This window comes from Oryx dammah, unplaced genomic scaffold (assembly GCF_014754425.2).
Source record: "Oryx dammah isolate SB20612 unplaced genomic scaffold, SCBI_Odam_1.1 HiC_scaffold_13, whole genome shotgun sequence".
Lineage (NCBI taxonomy): Eukaryota > Metazoa > Chordata > Mammalia > Artiodactyla > Bovidae > Oryx > Oryx dammah.
The window spans coordinates 49984004-50004994 of NW_024070197.1; the positions used below are offsets into that span (position 1 = coordinate 49984004).

At 53.2% G+C, this 20991-nt stretch overlaps 2 protein-coding genes across 6 annotated transcripts in view; one reads left to right on the forward strand and one right to left on the reverse strand.

Annotated features, from left to right (window-relative positions):
- Nucleotides 1–19936, forward strand: part of FANCA (FA complementation group A) — a 50291-nt gene extending 30355 nt beyond the window's left edge. The window contains exons 32-43 of one of the 2 annotated variants that reach the window (XM_040253636.1): nucleotides 842–993; nucleotides 1443–1548; nucleotides 2200–2256; nucleotides 2376–2480; nucleotides 3097–3209; nucleotides 3789–3927; nucleotides 4658–4720; nucleotides 5016–5118; nucleotides 5428–5503; nucleotides 5632–5785; nucleotides 5892–5984; nucleotides 6138–7398. In XM_040253636.1, the coding sequence (XP_040109570.1) occupies nucleotides 842–993; nucleotides 1443–1548; nucleotides 2200–2256; nucleotides 2376–2480; nucleotides 3097–3209; nucleotides 3789–3927; nucleotides 4658–4720; nucleotides 5016–5118; nucleotides 5428–5503; nucleotides 5632–5785; nucleotides 5892–5984; nucleotides 6138–6245 (1269 nt within the window). In that variant the 3' untranslated portion in view covers nucleotides 6246–7398. Of the gene's footprint in view, nucleotides 1–841; nucleotides 994–1442; nucleotides 1549–2199; nucleotides 2257–2375; nucleotides 2481–3096; nucleotides 3210–3788; nucleotides 3928–4657; nucleotides 4721–5015; nucleotides 5162–5427; nucleotides 5504–5631; nucleotides 5786–5891; nucleotides 5985–6137; nucleotides 7399–8620; nucleotides 8625–19923 lie in introns of those variants that run through there. The other variant, XM_040253637.1, reaches the window with a different exon arrangement.
- The window catches only part of ZNF276 (zinc finger protein 276), a 29604-nt gene continuing 13101 nt past the window's right edge, over nucleotides 4489–20991 (reverse strand). Inside the window, exons 1-11 of one of the 4 annotated variants that reach the window (XM_040253644.1) lie at nucleotides 20868–20982; nucleotides 16124–16427; nucleotides 15820–15866; nucleotides 15276–15722; nucleotides 14338–14416; nucleotides 13095–13178; nucleotides 8738–8848; nucleotides 8594–8669; nucleotides 8335–8452; nucleotides 6833–6932; nucleotides 4489–6764 (exon numbers count right to left, since the gene is read on the reverse strand). In XM_040253644.1, coding sequence (XP_040109578.1) covers nucleotides 6524–6764; nucleotides 6833–6932; nucleotides 8335–8452; nucleotides 8594–8669; nucleotides 8738–8848; nucleotides 13095–13178; nucleotides 14338–14416; nucleotides 15276–15722; nucleotides 15820–15866; nucleotides 16124–16407 — 1587 coding nt within the window. In that variant the 5' untranslated portion in view covers nucleotides 16408–16427; nucleotides 20868–20982 and the 3' untranslated portion in view covers nucleotides 4489–6523. Of the gene's footprint in view, nucleotides 6765–6832; nucleotides 6933–8334; nucleotides 8453–8593; nucleotides 8670–8737; nucleotides 8849–13094; nucleotides 13179–14337; nucleotides 14417–15275; nucleotides 15723–15819; nucleotides 15867–16123; nucleotides 16428–20144; nucleotides 20603–20867; nucleotides 20983–20991 lie in introns of those variants that run through there. The other 3 variants (XM_040253643.1, XM_040253642.1, XM_040253645.1) reach the window with 3 other exon arrangements.

Genomic DNA, 20991 nt, shown 5'->3' on the forward strand with positions numbered 1-20991 from the left:
GCCATGTGCTGTCAAGATATTTATTGAGTATCCAATGAGTCCAGATGTCTATTCTAAGCAGAATGAAAGCCTGAGTCACAGACACGGTCACTCAGACCAGAGACCACGTGTTCTGTGAACTCATGTCACCATAAACGTCAAAGGAGCACAAAAATGAAAGATGAAATACAGGAAGCATCTCCAGGCTTTAGGACATTTAAGATTTGAAAACAGGAAGTAAAAATGTGGACTTCAGTAGTAACTTGGTTGCTACTCCCATTCTCTGCTCTTTAACTCTGGGTGCTACGCTAGGAGGTCAGACTCTTGAGAATTGATATAAATAACCCTCCACTTGTCTGAGTATTGAGAGTTTGCAAAGACCAGAGGCTGGAGCCCCTTCTGTTTCCCAGGTCACTTGTCACTGAGGCAGGAACACTAAGAAGGGTGCAGAGGCCCTGCAGGTTCTCATCCTGGAGTGAAAAGTGCCTTTCTGTCAGCATGCTGCTGCCCAGATCTCCTGCGAGTGGGCTCTGGGGTCAGAGGGCAGACCAGGCCTGTCCTTCCTTCTCGCCAGCTGTGCGCTGGGAGTCTGTAACTGTGGACGTGGCCATGCAGCTCTGTCTTATGGGATCTGGAATTGCCGCTATCTCTCTTAAAAAGTGCCTGAATTTAGAAAATGTGGAGGATGAAAGGGAGATCCTAACACTCCACACAAAAGGGACGCATGTCCTCTGCATCCATCGTAATGGGAAGTGGAAGAGAGTTCCTGGGAGGGCGGCCGCAGCAGGAGTCATGGGTTTAGAGGTCGCGTGTGACAGGGCGATGAGGAGACCGGTGCTCTTCATACTGCTGCCGTCTCCAGGAGATGGCTGCTGATCTGGAGCAGGGCCCTGTGCCCCTTGGCCACGGACACTTTCTCTTCGGAGTTTTCCGCAGACGCCTCCAGGCCCTGACTCACGGGTGGGATGTGGCCAGCCGCCTCCAGAGACAGCAGGAGCTGCTCACCTGCAAACGGTAACACGGTTGCGTCCCAGGGTCTCTCCCCACTTCGGCTTCTCTTCCCTCTAGTTGCGGGTCTCTGGGGTGGCCTCTCCCTGGGAGTCCCCTGGAGAGCAGGGTCTGGGCCCAGGATCCCTTCAGTTCAAAGGCCTCACATCGAATGTGGGCTCAGGGGTCCTCACAGCAGCTTCATCACAACTGAGCTGTGAATTGACATCCTTCCCAGGCTAGTGAGCTGGTTGGTTCACACACTGCTCCCACCATGAAGCTGCATGGCTCATCATGAAGCTGCATGGCTGCTTTGGGGAAGCACAGTGGTATCTATGGGCCCAGCAGCACAGGAGCCCAGGCCCTCCCGGGAGGGATGGGCCACAGACTCGGGCCAGTTCCCAGCAGGCTGGGAGGGTGGCTGCCGCTCCAAACATTGCTCTCGCGGGTCACTGTCCACACCTCTGTCCTCCCAGCACCCTCCTCGGCCTGCCCCCCTCCATGCTGGTCAGCAGCCCCTGTGCGGAGCAGCCAACCACCCCCAGCTGCACTGATTTCTTCCACTTTGTCAACTCAGAGTTGGTAGGTGTGGAGTGAGCAAGGTCAGGTGCGGGGCTGGGGGCCATGTGGGCACCGTGGGCTGGTTCTGGGGAAAGTTCAGGAGTGCATCTGTGGTCACGTGGAGCCAGCGGCCTCGGTATGGGTCCCAGCTGCAGGGGGTCACTGAGGCTAGGCCGTAGCACTTGGAGACACAGGCGGCAAGGCCAGAGACTGGGGCCAGTGCCTTCTCCGGAACATGACTCCTTCATAGAACCTTCCCCAGTTTAGCGGTTTGGGCCCCAGAAGTGCTGACCGACCTGCCCGCTTCACCTCTGGGCACAAAAGCCAGACAGTGCCTACACCTGGCTCTTCAGGCTCCAAAGGGTGCCCTCCCTTACTTGTGCACAGTCAGGGACAGGGAGGGGCTGTGCCCACTGCAGGAGGCTTTGTAAAAATGCACCATGTGGCTGGAGGTTGATCTGAGGTTCTGGTCATCTGTGTGGAGCTTATAGGGTAACTGGGGAGCAGCAGAAATGAGGTGAGATTTTCTGTTCAAGTTCGTTCTGGAGGCTGTTCCCCCTCAAGCTCAGAACGGCCTGTGAAAGCACCCAGGTGTGGGGGAGGAAGGACAACACCTGGCTGCCCACCCCCATCCACCACCCTCCTTCCTCACTGGCCTCTACTGTCTTGCAGAGGAACTTCTCCCATGATGGTGCGCTCACCCACGACATCACCGCCCACTTCTTCAGGGTAATTCCAGTTCCCTCCACCCCTCCCGTGTCACTACTCAAACCTCTGGCCTGGCCCTTGCGTATACAGTGGCTCCCAGGGTCCATGTGCAAACCCAGTGGTGGGCATCTCTTCCCCAGGGGCTCCTCAACACGTGTGCACGAAGCAGAGACCCATCCCTGGCAGCCGACTTGGCCCTGACCGCCTGCCAGACCCAGTGCCCCCTGCTGCTCACCTCTGCTCTGGTAGGCCTGCCATTTTCTCGGGGGAGCTTCCGGGCCTGGTGGGGTGCCGTGAGGGTCAGTGTGGCTGGGGGTTGCACGTCTAGGGCTTCCTGGCTGTGTGATCCCAGGCGCAGTGGGTGTTAAGTCAGGAGCAGATGCCCCGGGAGCAGTAGGGAGAGAACTGGAGAGGGAGGACTGGGTTGCAGGAGTCCCTCCGCACCAAAGCCAGCAGCAGAAGTTGTTCACAATTTGTGCTCCAGGCTGGAGCTGCCAGCTCGGCCCCTGCAGCCCGGCCTCTGCATGACCTTCCGAAGTTCCTCAGTTGGGGCTCCCCTGTGGGCTTTCTCACCCCTTCCCCTTTTGTCAGGAGGGAGGACACAGCCCCATTCTTTCAGAACAGCACGTCCGCCGCCGAGCTCCCTGGGCAACCGTGCGTCCTCTGAGGATGAGTTGTGTTGGGCCGTAGATGAGACACTGTCCTTGTAATTAGGAAGCACTAAATGAGCAGAGCCAGGCTCGGGGGGGTGGGTGTCAGCCAGCAGGTGGACGTGTCCTGCCCAGATGGTCGGGGTCACTGAGCTCTGCAAAGCATCCTGGTGGTGGTGAATGACTGTTGGTGCCCATTCTCTCCCATGAGCTGTGGTGGTCAAGCCTGGAGCCCGAGCTGCACTGCCGGTGGAGGAGGTGGTCCCAGAGCCCGCTGCCTGCAGAGCTGCGGAAGCTGCAGGAGGCCCACCTCTTCGCTGAGAGGTGAGTATGGGCACACGCTCTCGTTGACCTGCCCAGCATCTCAGGAGCTGGAGAGGCCTCTGGACAGGCTCTGCAAGGTGCAGGGTTCACCTGCCCGTCTCCTTTTACTTCCCAGCAGGTGCCCTCCTAGAGGTCACAGAGAGGATCGCTGGCCCTCTCCAGCCTCCTTACATTTTCCTCTGTGACCATTTCCATCCCTCAGGCACCTCCAGAGTTAGGAATACTGGAAACCTCAGAAAACAAGGAAAGCCAGTCTGCCCACTGACTCTAATCGTATAGAGAGCAGGAAAGTTTCTTAAATCACTGCACTGTATTGTTTTTCACTTTTGGCCGTTTTAACCTGCTGAAGGACCTTGAACATCATAGTGCAATTGGGGCAGGGATTGTGTGGGAGGCTGGTGCAGATTCTGGGATCTAGGAGTCAGGGGAAGGGCTCCAGGCAACCCTGCGTTCCACACCCTCCTGACAAAGCTGAGACCTCCTGCAAGCTGCACCGCTTCCTGTGTCCAGGGCCAGTCTGTGCAGAGCCAGGTTGGGGGCAGGGGTTCCTGTGGTGATATACTCCTCTTGTCTGCACAGCATGTCCTCCCCCATCATACCACCCCCCGCACCTGGCCCATCCTGGCTCTGCGCGGCTGCCCTGCACTTTGCAATTCAACGGGCCAGGAAGGAGAGCTTCAGGCAGGAGCTGGGGAAGCTGGATGGCCAAGGAGAGGAGGCAAGGATGACACCCTCTTCCTGCAAGCTCACCTTCTCTCAGGGTTCATCTAACACACTGTGCTTTTCAAGGACACACAAGTGTTTGGGGTCCTTCTGACTTTATTTGGAAGCAAACCTTCCTGGGTGTACAGGTTTGATAAGACTTACAACTCTCAACTGCTTTTATTTGACCTGTTTATTCGCCCCATAATCCCCGGGTGGGGGCAGTTAGGGCTGACTGGCACTCATCAAGGTACCTGTACCCCATTCAGCTGCTCGCTGAGAACAGGGCTGGATGGAGGGCTGCTCAGAGGGCAGGCTGGTGTCCCCACTGGGAGCTGCCATGGTACACCCAGCTGAACCCCTGGTTCTCTAAAACCCAGAGCTGCCCAGCAGCTCAGGTTGTATACACCTGCCTGACAACAACTGCTGAGCTGTGGGGTTTGAGTGATTATAATTTCAAGTAACAGAGTCCCAGGGAGCATCTGCTCTTAGACTTCAGGCTGTTTTTGTTGGAAGGCTTTTAGTGGCTCCATATCTTCCAGACCACTGTCCCCAAGCAGTAACTATTTATAACCCATTAAATTCTGTAAGAGCGACTACAAATTTTATTCCTGCAAAGATCCCCCCAAAGATTTCTAACCTAGGCCTATAAACACTCAATTAGTGAGGAATTTTTTTTACTTATACTCTCAGGGAACAGAATACAGGTAGTCTTATGTTGTGAGTGGATGTGTTTTTATTTGTAGCTGTTCGTTTCCCTGTTTTTCTTTTCCTTGATGGGCCTGCTCTCTTCATATCTGACTCCACAGGTATGTCAGACCCTCTCCCACCTTGGACAGGGTGGCGAGCCCCTGCCCCCAGGGCACTTGAAACCGTGGATCCCCATTTCTCCACAGACCTTCTAAGTTAGGTCTCTTGAGCAGGGGAGGTGTGGTATCTTTGGGGCAAAAGCTTTCTCAGGAGAGAAAACCCCAGGCCATGGGCCTGCCCTGTGGGGTCTCCCTTCAGACCCTGCACCCTGAGGGTCTGTGCAGGGCCCCAGGTAGATAGCCCCTCCTTGCCCACTGTCACCTTTGAGTTCTTCCGTTCTTCTGTGGATCACAGGCCGTTGGCTCCCTGAAGGCTCTGGACATCTGTGCGGAGATCTTGGGGTGTCTGCAGAGGAGGAGGATTTCCTGGCTGCTGGTCTTTCAGCTGACGGAGGCGGGTGAGAGATCTGGAGGCTGCCAGCCATGTCTGTGCCGACTCCTTAGTCCTTCTCTTCAGAAGCAACTTTCAAACGGTTACACAGGAGCCCTCCTTGGGGCTCACTTTAAAAACTCATTTTTGCAACTTTATGTTCTTGGTTAAGTATACAGACTCATTTAATAATTTAGTGGACCCCTGATGATTTCAGCCCCCACCCCCTAGTCTGTGGCATGAGGTTGCCACCCCTGGGTCAGCACGCACACAACTCCTGGAGACCCTGACACTATGGGAGGACCCCACACTGCTGACAAGCCCCTTGGTTTTACAGATGTCCCCCTGGGGTGCACCCTCCTTGGCCTGGCCCCCGACCACCAGGTCAGGCTGCTGCCGGTCGCCTTCTACAGGTAACCCTCAGGGCCTGGAGGACAGGGGAGGAACAGCAGGGCTCCTTCAAGATGGAGAGCCTGTGCCCCTGCTGCCTGCCACCAGCCCCAGTCAGACGTGTGAGGTCAGGCCATTTGTCTGCCCTCAGCCTCCTTCCCTACTTTGACGAGGATGCCCTCCTAAAAGAAGATGCCTTCCTGCACGTTGCTCTCAACATGTACCTGAAGCTTGTTGGCCTCTTTGTGGCTGGGGAGACCGGTGCAGTCTGGACTGTGGCCCATGGTGGGGAGCTCCCAACTCAGGCAGGTGCAGGGCCAGGCCCCATCTCCAGACAGGCTGGGGTGACGCTCCTGGCACAGTTCATGGCTCTGGGCACCCTGACCTCAGCACTGCCCATCTTCTTTCTAGGGTGACCCCGTAAGCCTGATAACAAATGCCCGTCTGTTTCTGCTGCAATTGATACCTCGGTGCCCAGAAAGGAGCTTCTTGCACGTGGCAGAGGTAACACCCAGGTGCTCACCAAGGTGGCTATGTTTAGGTCCATGTCACTATGTGACGTGAGGATGCTGGACGCCTTGGGGAAAGCTGGCATCCAGCATCCAGGCCCGGGAGGGATGGGGGCAGAATGGGCCCAGCCTGTGGGCTTTGTTGCAGCTGCTGGCTATGAGTGGAGACTGTGACCCGGAAGTGAGTGCCGCCCTCCTGAGCAGGCGGCAGGCTGTGCTGGACCCCGATCTCTCCCAGGAGCCCCAATGCTTCTGACCCAATCTGCACAGGGCACTGCCCAGCTCCTCGGAAGTGGGTTACAAATCTCAATTGCTTTAGTGGGTAAGAAGAATCAGTTCTCTAAAATCTGCATCTGGCCCAAGTCACTCTGGTTATAGGAGAAGAAACTGCTGGTCCCAGAGCAGAGGCCACAAGACCCTGGGAGCCACAGACTGAACCATCGCCGCCCAGCACGCAGAGTGGGGGCGCATCAGGGCACCACTCTGCGCACAGGCCTGAACCAGTCACCACCCGAGCTCAGGGCGGCCAGGCCCTCAGGTGGGCTCAGCCTTCACCACCTGCCCTGCTGCAGGCCTGGACGGGGCCTCCGGGGCCTGGTCTGGAGTCTGCGTCAGCGGGTGCACCATGGACATGTGCACGTTGAGGTTGTGTGCCTTCTCAAACCGCCGGCCACACTGGTCACAGGCAAAGTCCAGCTCTGTCTCAGCCTTGTGCTTGGTCATGTGGTACTTCAGGGATGCCCGCTGCCGGCACTGGAACCCACAGACCTCACACCTATGGGATGGGGCCAGTGAGCCAGGGCCAGGATGCAGCCAGCGGGAGGGCCACCACCCCCCACTTACTGCAGAGGCTTGGCTCCCGAATGGCGCATCTGGTGGACCAGGAGGTGCTTCCGCTGCTTGAAGGTCTGTCCACACTCATCACAGATGTAGTTCCGCACCTCTGGGGACCAGACAGGGAGTGACCACAGGCCCTGACGCTGTCCCCTTGGTGCTCAAGTACCTGACTCACAGGTGACACAGCTCTGACCCATGTCACTTGGCTGTAGCATGTTTCCCTAAACCTATTTTCTGGAGCACCAATTCTTAGAGGAAGCCCAATCGGTGCAGTGGCACAGATGACTGATTACAGCTACTCCTACTCTAGGGACTGTCCCCATGCTGGGCCCACCACAGGGGTACCCACTGTGGCGGTCAGTCTTAAAAGAGCTTTTCAACAAAACTTGAACGTCACACCCCCAGCCATGCACCTGGAGCAACACCACATGCTTTTCTCCTATATCACTGTGCATCTACCAACACGTGACACAGCCACACAGGCAGGCTCCTCCATGACTAGGAGCAATCGTCCTGACAGTGTGAGGTCTAGACTGTTCTGTGCTGAAAATAAAAACTGCTCATGATCACGACGACTGTGGTCCGACTGAGTTACAATGGCTTGACCCGACACCAGGGAATTACTGTGTCAGGAGTAACAGACAAGAACACTCAAAGCATGAAATGCTGTGAAACCAAGGGAGTGTGAGCCAGCCATTAAGTGGGCAAATTGGAGTGAAGAAGTCAATCATTTGTACAAAGATCAACAGGAAAAATATCGTTTAGGATGGACTATCTGGACATGGGAGTGGAAGGTTGGGAGAGCTGCCTTCTGGGCAGAACCAGCAATGACGAGCATAGGCACACACGAGTCCAAGGTCGTGGACGTCTGTTCAGAGAGAAGGGGTAGTAACCTCACATACTGATGGCGGTGAGCACTGGGGCGCCACCTTCCCTGTGCTTTTCCCACCAGCTGCTACCATGAATTTGGGTCAGTTTTATAATCTAAAAAGCACATATCATTTTCTTCTAGTAATGATGTAAATGGAGAAGGAAATGGCGACCCATTCCAGTACTCTTGCCTGGAGAATCCCATGGACAAAGGAGCCTGGTGGGCTATAGTCCATGGGGTTGCAAAGAGTCAGACACAATTGAGCAACTAACACACTGCTGCTGCTGCTGCTGCTGCTAAGTTGCTTCAGTCGTGTCCGATTGTGCGACCCCACAGACGGCAGCCCACCAGGCTCCACCGTCCCTGGGATTCTCCAGGCAAGAACCCTGGAGTGGGTTGCCATTAAGTGAAGTCGCTCAGTCGTGCCCGACTCTTAGCGACCCCATGGACTGCAGCCTACCAGGCTCCTCCGTCCATGGGATTTTCCAGGCAAGAGTACTGGAGTGGGGTGCCATTGCCTTCTCCGAACTAACACACATGATGATGTTAAAACAGACCACAATAAACTCACAGGACAGCACCAGGGTTTCTTCTGTGTCAGTTCCCTGGAGCCCCATCTGCAGGGGAGGGGACACACCTGTGTGGATGAGCTTGACGTGGCGCTGCAGGTATCGGTCGATCATGAACACCTTATTGCAGCCGGGGTGTGGGCAGGGCCTCTCCCGGACCTCCTCGTGGTGCTCCTTGACATGCTTCTGTGGGAGGGACCAGGGGCGTGAGTACCCTGGCCTGGCCAACACCCTGGACCAGCATGCATGCCTCCTCCCAGCGGAGGCACAGACCTGACCAGGCCCTGTCAGCAGAGCTGGGACGCACTCTCCCGGGAGGCCCCTCACCTTCATGCCGTCGGCCCCGCGGTACACAGCCGTGCAGCCCTGGTGCGGACACTTGTAGATGGTGGGCAGTTCCTCCCTGCAATGCAGAGCACACGTGGAGCCACGGCCCCCACAGGCTGCACAACCCCCGCTCCAGCCCCTCACCTCTCACACCGTGGCTTGCCCTTCCAGCCTGGCTTAGGCCCAGGTTTCTTTCGGATTTTTGGTTCTTCTGATTTCTTGGCTTCTTTGCTTTCACTCTTCCTACCAGACACCCTGGAGGAAAAAACACTGGTCAGTAATGTTTCTGATCTTTTGCATACACGGTGTTCATTTTTCTTTAAACACTGAGGTGGTTTCCTCAGATCTCCAGAGCTAACCTCCAGTCCCCATACTGACCACCTGGCTTTCACACTGACACTTGCCCACCAGAACTAAAAAGACTGTGGGGAGGTGGAGTCCCTGCTCTGCCACCTCAGGACCCAGGAGTGGGCCTTCAGGGCTAAGTGTTACTCCCTGTCGTCCACACCAAAAACACAACTTTGGAGATACCGGGGAAAATAGTGCAGTGGGGGAAGCTAGAAAGAAGATCCAGATCCACTCTCCTGGAACCTGCCAGGAGACCCTCAGCAACCAGGGGGAGCTCCACACCTCTGTCCCCCCACCGTAGACCCTAGGCAGGGGGGACCTTGTCCTCCAAGCATGGGGTTGTGCACCTCAGCCAGTCTCACAGGGCCCTGAGGACCAGGCCAGACAGAGCAGCTTCCCCCTTGGTGTCCTTCAAAGTTTAAAAAAGACATGCACACCTCTTTTTAGATCCAGGAATGTAAGGAAATCTGTCAGGAACAGAAGGCAACTTCTAGGGCCATAAAGACAAGCTACCGCTGATACAATCCTCGATGGTCACAACTGAAAGCTTTTCCTCTAGTATCAGGAGCAAGACAGAGATGCCCACTTTCACCAGTTCTCGACACAGTACTGAAAGTCCTAGCCAGAGTCGTTAGGCAAAGAAAAAGAAAAGGCATCTAAATTAACAGGAAAGAAAATTACCTCTACTCACAATGCCATGATGTTATATGTAGAAAACCTTTAAGAACCTACACACAAAAATTGAGCAAAGTTGCAGGGTGGAAAAATCAACACATTAGAACCCAGTCCTGTTCCTACACACTTAAAATGAATAGTCAAAAAAAGGTAATTAACTTTATTTTTAATAGCATCAAAAGAAATAAGGTACTTAGGAGTAAACTTAAAAAATTAAAGACTGGTACATAAAACTATGAAAACACTGTGAAAATTAAGACCTGAGCAAGTAGAAACACATGTTCATGAACTGGAAAACTTAAAAGTGTGAAGATGGCAATAATCCCCCAAAGCAGTCTATACATTCAATCCCTATGAAAATTCTGGTTTTTTTTTAACAAAGTAGAAAAAAAATCCAAAGTTTCACATGTAACTTCAAAGGACACTGAATAGCCACACAAGTTTGAAAAACAACAAAGCTGAAGGATTCACACTTTCTGATTCCAAAATTTACTACAAAGCTACAGTAATCAAAGCAGCATGGTACTGGCATAAAGACAGACATACATACCAAGGAAATGAGAGACCAGAAATAAACCCCTGCAAGTACAATCGACTGACTTGACAAAGGTGCCAAGACCACTCACTAGGGAAAGAACAGTCTGTTCAACAGAAGGTGCTGGGAAAATCACATATCCACATGCAAAAGAGTGGGGCTCGATCTATACATCACACCATACACAGAAATAACTCAAATGGATCAAAGACCTAAATCTAAGTGAAAACTGTGAAACTCTTATGGGTAAATTTTCCATGACCTTAGACTTGGTAATGGTTTCTCCTGAATATGACACCAAAAGCACAGTAAACTAAAAAAGTAAAAACAGGAACACTGGACTTCAAGACAGTGAAAAAAGGGGAAAATATATTCTACAGTTCAGTGGCAAAAAAACCAAACTTAGTTAAAACACAGGCAAAGAACTTGGACGGACATTTCCCCAAAGATGATACAAACATGAAAAGCTACTCAACATCACTATCACTAGGGAAATGCAAATCAAAATGACAATGAGATACTACTTAACATCCACTAGCAGGACCTAAAATAACAAGGTTTGGTAAGGATGTGTAGAAATCAGAACCCCTGTACATTGGCAGCAGGAAATGTAGAATGTGCAGCTGCTGTAGAAAACTATGGCAGTTCCTCAGAAAGTTAAAAGTACCATAGGACCTAAAGAATCAAAAACAGGTCTCAAACAGATAACTGTTACACCACCCTTTCTAGCACTATTGACAGCAGCCAAAATGTGGTCCCTCCGTACCATGGCCGTGCTGCATGGCAACCCGACCCGGGATCAAACCCATGTCCCCAGCAGTGGAAATGTTGCGTCCTAACCACTAGACCACCAGGGAAGTCCCTTTAATAGGATCTTATAGAAAGGAATCAAACTGACAGGTCACAACATGGATGAATCTCAAAAACCCTATTCTGAGTGAAAGAAGCCAGTAGGAAAGAGACACACACAGTCCCCAGAATGGATATCTACACTAGGAGTGGGCAGGGCCTGAGGGGCGGACAGGGAAGTCACTGCTTCATGAGGATGCATTTGGGATGGTGAAAGTCTGGAAACAGTGCTGACAGTTGCACAACACTGTAAAAGTTCTGAAACGGGAGTGAACTGTACACTTAAAAAATGGTAAAACAGTAACCTTTGTTGTGTATTAATTTACCACAAATAGAAACATGAAGAGTTGTTTTCCTCTTCAAACAGTATATTAACAAGAACCTTTTCAACAACTGCACAGGCTGCTCCTCCCCTTCTTTGTCTATGATTATTCTTTGCCACCCGGCCACGGTCCTGGCCTCCACCCTCTGCTGCTGTGCAGCTCAGGCACCTAGTGAGAGCTGAGCCGTGCCCAGTGCTCGCACCACATCACACGCTCCTTGAGAGCAGGAGCAGCCTCCAGGTCTCCCAGGGTGTCCCTGAAGGACAAGGGGCTGGGGTCCCTGCAGGCGTGGGAAGATGGTGCTCGCAGGCCCAACTTGGGGCTGCTGGTGCTTTTCCTTCCCATGGCTGCTCAGGCTCCTGTGGGAGCCCTGGCAGCTGGTGTCCCCTTCTGTCTGCGTGGCTGAGGACCTCGGCAAGCACGTCTGCTGCAAGGTCACATGGACCCAGGCCATATTCTAGGACGTCAGCAGGCGTTCGTGTAGTGGTGCTGGAGGCACCAAGAGGCCATCAGGGAGGAGGCCAGAGCTCCAGCCTCCCACAGGTACAACTTCCACTAAAATGTTCCATATGACCACAGCCTCTGAACACTTTGCAGCTTCCCTGGTGGTTCAGATGGTAAAGTGTCTGCCTGCAATGCGGGAGACCTGGATTCAATCCCTGGGTTGGGAAGATCCCCTGGAGAAGGAAATGGCAACCCACCCCAGTACTCTTGCCTGGAAAATCCCATGGATGGAGGAGCCTGGCAGGCTGCAGTCCATGGGGTCGCAAAGAGTCGGACACGACCGAGCGACTCCACTTTCTTTCTTTCTGAACACATACCTGGTGTGTCCCGTCCTATTGCAGTGTCTGTGTGCCCTCCCGGAAACCCAGGGAAGGGGGCTGCCTGTGTGCCGTCTCCACCTGGAGCAGGGCAGGGCAGGGCCTCTCCCTCATCCTAACCCCATGCCAGTGGCCCTAGGACTCCTGGCAGCAGGACATAAGAGGGGCCCATGGAGATTAGGGTGGAGCAAGGGCTCCTGCTGCAGCAGACCTGGCCCCTCCATCTTGGCCCTCCTGACAGCCCCTCTGGCCAGCAGCGTCTGTCCACTCAGGCCCACTCGAGGGCTGTGACCCAGTCCCACATCCCAAGTGGGAACTCCTGAGCCACCGCCTCTCTTGTCTCCACCCACAAAGGAAAAAGGAAGTTGTGCCTGCTTCTCCATTTTGTTTTGCACTTTCCTGGCTGATGGTGTGGTTTCATTCTATGCCAAAGGCCCAAGCTGGGCATCTACTAACTGGAGGTGTTTGGGTGTTCCTGGGCCCAGGGTGACACAGTGATAACCAGCCTCCTCTGCCAGGACCCACAGAGCAAGAACACAAAACCCTGTGGGAGGTGGGCTGCCTCAACAAGGGATCAGGGCCAGAGGTAGACCTGAGAGCAATGGCAAGGCCAGGTGGCCATGTCGCCAAGGCCCTGGACACAGAGGGCAGAAGGCGAGCAGGGGGACCAGAGGCCACCAGAGCAGACACGGGTGGGTGGATGGATCACATTCACAGGGCTGCGCTAGGCCAGGTCCCTGCACTGAACTGGGAAAGTCCTCCTGGGTCACCCAGAAGCCACCCTTCGCTGGGCTGGTGAGGTCAGGCCATTAGAGAAGCAGAGTGTGTGCTGACCAAGGAAGACAGGGGCAAGCCACTGTCCAGTCCCCGCTGCCCCCAGGGCAGGTGCAGGTCTCCAGGTCACCCACTGGACACCCCCAAACCCCAGGGAGCTCACGGCATCCCCTTACTTCTTTCCTGGGTATGGCTCAAAGGACTCATCCGAGGACTGGGTGTTCTGCTTCTTGTCATTTTCGTCTTCACTCAGGAAATCTCTAGGAAAGAAGAGAACCTTCAGCAATGCTCTGGAGCAGGTGACAGAAGCAGTGAAACTTCCTGTCTAACACCATGTGGATCCCCACACTACATGTTTTACATCTCAGAAGGCCTAAAATCCTCAATCCTCTAATACCATCTCCTAACACAAAGGGCAAACCAGGGTCACAGGCTGAGGATCCCCGGTAAGCCATGCCTCTCATCACACCAGGACCCCAAACTCAGAAAGAGTCAGCCTACAGGGCCCCAGGCAGAGGTGAAGACCCTCACAAGAGGTGGCTTTGCAGCAGGCAGGCTTTTAGAATGTCACCTCACTCCCGTAACTATAAACAACTGCCCAAATGACAGGCCAGCTGTCAGTGATTTCAAAGGGTAACAAAGACCTGAAAAAGATCTGCACGTCTATAATCTCTACCCTAAAACGTGAGTCACGACATAAGCTCTGCTAGTTCGCAGACAAAGCCTGGCTGGCATGCCTCAGCTGCCCCTACAGGCTGCCACCCTCCCCATGGAGAAAGGCCCAAGGATGGCTGGTGGCTGCAGGATAGCCACAGCCTCCTGACCCGGGTGGGGGTGGATTTCTGGCACCCACTGGTTTTCCTCCAACACCTGGGTCATCTGTCACTGGCACCAAAAATCACGCTGTCGTTCTACTTGTTTGGACAAAGTGCATCTGTGGTCCAGCCACAGTGTACAAGGCAGGGTGGAAAGGTCAGCTGGCGTGCAGCCTCCACCCTGAGAGATTTGGTCTTGGAGACCAGGAAGGGGGTGGCCCCAGGAGCAGACAGGTGTCCTGCCTGCCTCTAGAAGGTCTGTCCTCCACTCCACAAACACCATGATAAACAGCCAGAGGCTGGCTTCTGTTCTAGTAAAATCTGGGGTTGGCATAAAACTCAGCCTTGGAGGCCAAGATGAGCCAGCAGGCAGAGGACCATCTGAACAGAGTGATGTCCACACCTGGCTGGACCCCCTGTGCAGCTCTATCAGGTCTGAAGTGCCCCCAATCAAAAACAGAAGCCTGTTAAGCACCCCCTACCACTCCCCTCCTCCCAACAGAGAAAGTGGGAGGCCAGTGAGAGCCAGGCCGCAGCCCCTGGGATGGTGGCGTTGGATTGCCAAGGAGGAATGTTAGGCTATGTAAACCCACTCTTCTCTCACCCCTCAGAAAGGTCACTGAACTCGTCTTTTACCCGATCATCCGAGGTTGGAGATGGAACCTGCTTCTCACCCAAATGCCCTGGGAAACAAAGAACAAGACTCCAGTCACCTGTCACCCCAGGGGAACAGCGTGGTAGTGCTCCCCACAGGCATGACAGGGCACCTAGGGTTCCCATGCCTCCAACTCCACTCACCTCCTGGCCCCCGCAACAAGGCCTGCATAGCCAAGCCCACCACGCCACCCCCATGTCCTGCCAGCAGTAGCAACAGCAGCAAATTCAGCCCTGCCTCAGAGGTTCAGATCCAGTCGCTCTGGGATGTTTCAGAACATCGAAAAAGATCACTGGTATCCAAGTACCGCAGGCACACGGCTCAAAACTCCAAGCAGTTCTAAGAACAGTGAAGCCCTCCAGCATGAGCACTGCCTCACTCTGAACCATCCAGTGGCAAACATCACTCGCAGGAGCAGCCTGGCACCCACATGGATGCTGAGAGACGTGGGTAGGAAGCCGGCCCAGCCCTCCTAATACCACGTTGGTGAACAGCTGCACCCAACACACAGGGCCACGGGATCAGGCCCCAGAGGGCACTGCCAGGCTCAGGGAGTGGCCTGCATTGGCTCGGGATAACCCCTGACCCCAGCTGCCTTCGTGCCCCACAAAGGCCCGGGCTCTTTCTCCCTCCGTGCCCTGGCCCCAAGCAGGCCTGGAGGAAGCCTGGATGGCAGGCGGGCATGCCTTGAAGGAAGGGGCTCAAACAGGGTCTTCAGCCCCTCTCTGCCGTCAGACGTGCATGAGGCGGTGCCAGGGCTGCCCTGGCCACTATACTGGCCCCTCTGCGCATACCACTGCTACCACCACAACACCCACTTCCTGCCAAGGGCCCTGCCTGGCTCAGGACCAGGAATACTGGTCAAATAGCCCAGAGGAGCCACCTACCTGGGGCCCCACCTCGGGGAAGGCTTGGCTGAGACAGGGGGCCCGGCCCGGGTCCCACTGGGTCACCATCTGAAGGAAGCCGGCTTGTGTCCAGGCTGGGGAGTGTCTCAGCTTCAGCCCCCGCCGTAGCTGCTCTGCCTTGGGAGCTCTGAGGGGCAGCCCCGGTGGGGTTGAACCCCCGATGCTGGGGGAGTCGCGGGGCTGAATCCTTGTCCCACGTCCACTTGACACCCAAAGCGCTGTCCAGCAAGAGGGCCCCACAGCTGGAGTCGGCGTCCATGGTGTAGTCATGGCCCTGGTCGCAGCCCCACATGGCCCGGATGACACCACAGTACTCGGAAGACAGCGTCCTCTGGAGGCTAGGTAGGGCCCCACAGCTGGCAGCATGTCTGTGCACCCACCCCACCAAGCCACGCAGGCCCTGGGGGCTCGAAGCAATCAGGTCCACTGAGGAGAGGCAGAGAGACGCCAGCCCATGGCCAGTCAGCATCTGGGTCCCCCTGCCTCCCGCCCATCCTGCACCCCACCCTGGGGGCGCACTCACCCACACACGCTCCCTCCTCCGGCCCCATCCGTGGCTGGACACCGACCCTGCAAAGGAGCAGGGCTGCTCACCAAGAGCAAGCATGGGGCCCAGTGGCCACTGTGTGTGCCGGCTGAGCCTTTTCTTCCGAGGCCACCCACCAGGCCCTCCCCGCCCTGTGCTCTCCGGTCAGTCTCCCCACACACCCAGCGCACTGGTGCTCATGAGTGTCTGCCTCACCAGCACCCGGGCTGCCCTGTGACCATGCAGCCCTGTTCACAGGGTCTCCTGCACACCCCCGGCAAAGGAGGGAAGGGGCACCTACTTTGCGCAAGGCTTCCGGCGGCCTGTCAGGGGAACATTGACTCGCTGCAGGAAAGATGTGAGGAGGCCGTGGCACTGGTAGAACTGGGCATGACAGTTCTTGCAGACAAACTGGGACAGAGCTGGGTCCTGGTGGACAGTCACGCCCAGGAGGCGCTGGAAATCCCGGATGAAAACACGGTCCCCAGGGGATGGCCTTTCTGAGCTCTCCCCAGGTGCCCTGCCAGAGATGCTGCGGAGACTCCGGGAGGAGAACTTTCCATGACAAAGGCGACAGTGCCCCATGGCCAGGGCCCGGGCTGTTCCTGGGCAAGCACAGGAAACAGGAAGTCAGGCATGCAGAACACAGCTCCCAGGTGAAGTGAGATCCACACTCCACCAGCCCCCGCCCCAGCTCCTGGAGTGGGACCTCCCCAGACATGCCCCTTAAATACAAGTCCAGGTCTGGGCCAGAGGCAGGGCTCTGGCTCCAGGCTCCCAGATGAACATACAGTTTTTTGGGAGAATGGTCAGTGGAGGGTCTTCTGAGTGGAAAATCCTTTCAAAGAACTCTAAATGCCTCCAAAACAAAGCCAGTATTGCTCTAATACTAAAACCAGACAAGGACACAACAATAAAATAAAATAATATTTATTTTTAATAAACATAGATGTACAAGCCTTCAACAAAATAACAGCAAACTGAACTCAACACTTCATTTAAAAGATCATGCACAATGATCAGCTGGAAAGTATTCCAGGGAGGCAAGGATGGCTCAGCCTTCCCAAATCAATTCATGTGACACACATTAACAAAATAAAAATCATACTCCTCTCAATAAATGGAGAAAAAGTAGTGGACAAAATTCAATATCCATTCATGATAAAAACCTGAATAAACTATATACAGATAGAAAATACCACCACATAAAAAGAGCCATACATGACAAGCCCCAAGCTAATATCATACTCAATGGTAAAGAGCTAAAAGCTTTCTTCTAAGATCAGGAACAAAACAAGGATTCCCACTCTCACCATTTTTATTCAACACAGTACTGGACATTCTGGCCAAAGCAATTAGGCAAGAAAAATAAAAACCACTCAAATCATACAGACAGAAGCAAGACAATCTGTTTGTGTATTAATATTACATATAGAAAATTCTGTAAGACTCCACCAGAAAAACTGTTAGAATAAGCAAATTCAGTTATAGAATATAAAATCAATATACAAACATAAGTTGATTTCCACATACTAATAACAAACTATTAGAAATTAATAAAATAATCAGATTTACAATAGTATATAAAAAAAAACCTATGAATAAATATAACCAAAGAGATGAAAGACCTGTACACTGACACCTGTGAGACACTGACCAAAAAAACTGAAACCACAAATAAGTAGTCCATGACCATGGGTTGGAATAATTAATTGACATCAAATAATAAAACAATTGACATTAATTAACAAGACACTGTAAAATGTCTACACTCCCCAAATTCATCTACAAATTCAAAACAACCCCTATCAAAATCTCATTGGTATTTTTCACAAAAATAGAACAATCTTATAATTTATATGAAACCAATAAAGACCCTGAACAGCCAAAGCAATTCTGTGAAAGAACCACTAAGTTGAAGGCATCATGCTTCCTGATTTCAAACTATACTACAAAGCTACAATAATTAAAACAGTACAGTACTGGCATAAACAGAGGCACATAAAGGGACTTCACTGATGGTCCAGTGGCTAAGACTCCGCATTCCCATTATAAGGGGCCAAGATTCAATCCCTGGTCAGGGAACTTGCCACAACTAAAGATCCCACATACTGCAACAAAGATCAAAGATCCTACATGCCACAACTAAGACCCAACCCAGCTAAATAAATATTTTTAGTTAAAAAAAAATTGACAGTACAGAAATAAATTCATATATATATAGCCAATTAATCTACAACAAATAAGCCAAGATACAACGGGGGAAAGGACAGTCTCTTCTACAAATGGTGTTGAGAAAACTGGACAGCCATATGCAAAAGAATGAAACTAGACCATCTTATACCATACTCAACTCAAAATGGATTAAAGACTTGAAAGACCATAAAACTCCTTCCATCTAACAAAACATAATGGTTAGCTCCCTGACATCGGTCTTAGAGATGATTTTTTGGATTGACACCAAAAGCAAATGCAACAAAGGCAAAAATAAATAAATGGGACTATGTTAAACTAAAAAGTTTCTGCACAGCAAAGAAAACCATCAACAAAATGAAAAGGCAACCTACTGAATAGGAAAAAATATTCACTAGTTATGTATCACATAGGGGGTTAATAACCAAACTATGTAAAGAGCTCATACAACTCAACAACAAAAATAATCTGATTTTTAAAATGAGCAAAGGCTCTGAAGAGACCTCTTTCTAAAGAAGGTGTGCAGATAACCAACAGGTGTATGAAAAGGTGGTCAACATTACTTCATGAGGGAAATGCAAATCAAAACCACAATGAGGGGAAAAAAAAATCCCACGAGACATTTACCTCCCACCTATCAGAATGGCCATCATCAAAAAGACAAGTAATTACAAGTGTTGGTGAGGATGTGCAGAAAAGGGAACCCTTGTACACTGTTAGTGAGAATGTAACTTGGTGCAGCCACTATGGAAAACAGTACAGAGGTTCCTCAAAAAATTAAAAATAAAACTACTATACAGTCCAGCAATGCCACTGCTCGGTATTTATCCTAAGGAAATGAAAACTAACTTGAAAAGGTACATGCATGCACCCCTATATACACTGCAGCATTATGATACCCAAGGTATGGAAACAACCAAAGTGTCTATCACTATATGAATGTATAAACAAAGTGGTATATATACTCAATGGAATATTTACTCAGCTATTAAAAAACAAGAAAATTCTGCCATTTCCAATGACAAAGATGGACATTATCAGCATTATGCTAACTAAGTGAAATCAGTCAGATGGAGTAGGATAAATACCACATGATGTTACTAACGTGTGGACTCTTCAAAAAGAGAAAATCATGAACTAATGATCACAGAAAAGATATTGTTGGTTGAAAGAAGGGGAGCGAGGTACTGAGTGAAATGCGGTGTGCAGTGATCAAAAGGTGCAAACTTCCAGTTATAAAGCACGTCCTAGTGACGTTGTCTACCGTATGGTAACTATAGTTACTACAATATAATACTTTTCTGTATATCTGAAAATTGCTAAGAGCTCTTAAAAGTTGATCCTAAAAGTTCTTATCACAAGGGAAAAAGACTGCTAACTTCGAGTGGTGATGGATGTTAGCTAGTATTCCTGAAACCAACATCATGTTATGTGCCAACTATACATCAAATTTTTTTCTCAAAAAAAAAAAGAGAAAAGTTTGAGTATATAAATGCCTCCACAGCTATGGAACCGTCATAAACTGAGCTGGAAACTTCATTCCTCTTCACACCACTCCCCTGACACCAGAAGCGAAGGAGTCGCGTCCACACATTGCTTTCCCGGGGGATCTCTACTCCTGACTGCAGGAGTAGACGATGCCCCTGCCTCTCTGCCCCGGGATTATAGGAGAGCAGCTTGAAGTCTTTTCTGAGGGGGCAAAAGCATGACACTAAGACCAAGTGCATATTAACCCCCATACAGTCCGTCCCAGGCACTGCTATGCTTAATCCTTAGTTCTGTTTAGCAAAAAGGAAGCTGAGGCCCTGAGAGATTCAGCCATTATCCGAAAAGCACAGGGCAAAACCACGACTGAAACCAGGCCTGCCCGACAGACAGCACGACTCGAGCATTAAACTACTTCGCGAGCTCTGAGGGGAGCTGACGGGTCAGCTGTGTTGCGAAAGAGCATCCCGCGCAGCCGCGGCGTCCCGGGGAGGCCGCCTCACCTCTTCCAGCGGGGAGGCCTAGTCCGCTTTCTGACCCACCCTGGGCAGGGGGGTCCCGCGGGGTCCCGGTGGCAACCGGGGGCAGTCTACGGTCACAGGGGCCCCACCCGCCGCCCCTCGCGACCGGACGGCCGGACCCACCTGCCTCGTCTGCGCCGTCCTCGCCCGTGTCCCCACAGGGCCGCGCCGGGCCCCAGCCAAGCCGCGCCGCCACCACAGCAGCCGCCTCGGCCACGTCGGGCCCGCTGCGAGCGGGGCGGCCCCGGGCCCGGCCTCCGCCACAACTGCCGCGGCCCGAGCTCCCGCGCTGCCGGGACGCCGCGGGCGACAGGAAGCGCCCGAGCCGGTCCCGCTTCATAGCCGCGGAGACAGCTTAAGCTCGGCCCCAGCGCCCCGCCCCGTCCGACCCGGCTCGGCCCAACTCGGCCCCACCCGGCTCCGTCCGGCCCGGCCCCGCCCCACTCGGCTCCGCCCGGCCCGGCTCGGTCCCACTCGGCCCCGCTCGGCTAGCTAGTAGGACGTCCGGAGCCTCTCGTCCGCTAGGCGGACTGTGCTCGTTCGTTTCCGTTCCACCCCGCCGCTCGGCTTCGCTGGACTTACTGGAAGCGGGGCGAGGCGATGAGGGAGGGGCGGGGCGAGGGAGGGAGGAGGAGGATGAAGAGACCTGGATGGGGCGGGCTGACCAGCGGAGGGGAGGGCGAGGAGAGCGCAAAGGGAGGAGCAGAGTGAGGAAGGGAGGGGCGGAGTGAGGAGGGAAGGGGCGCAGTGAGGAGGGCAGAGCAGCACGGCCTGAGGGCAAGGGACGCGGTCTACGCGATTGGCCTGTCACCGACGTGGAGTGCGGGCAGCAGTAGTTGCACTTACACGCTTTTGGCTACAGCGTACGGAGGTTATTTGAGAGCTCCGTCACCCCCACCTCTACCCCTTCGGCCCCAGGAGCAAAGGGCGCAGCGCGCCGGCGGGGCGGGGCTGCCGGAAGTGGGCCCTT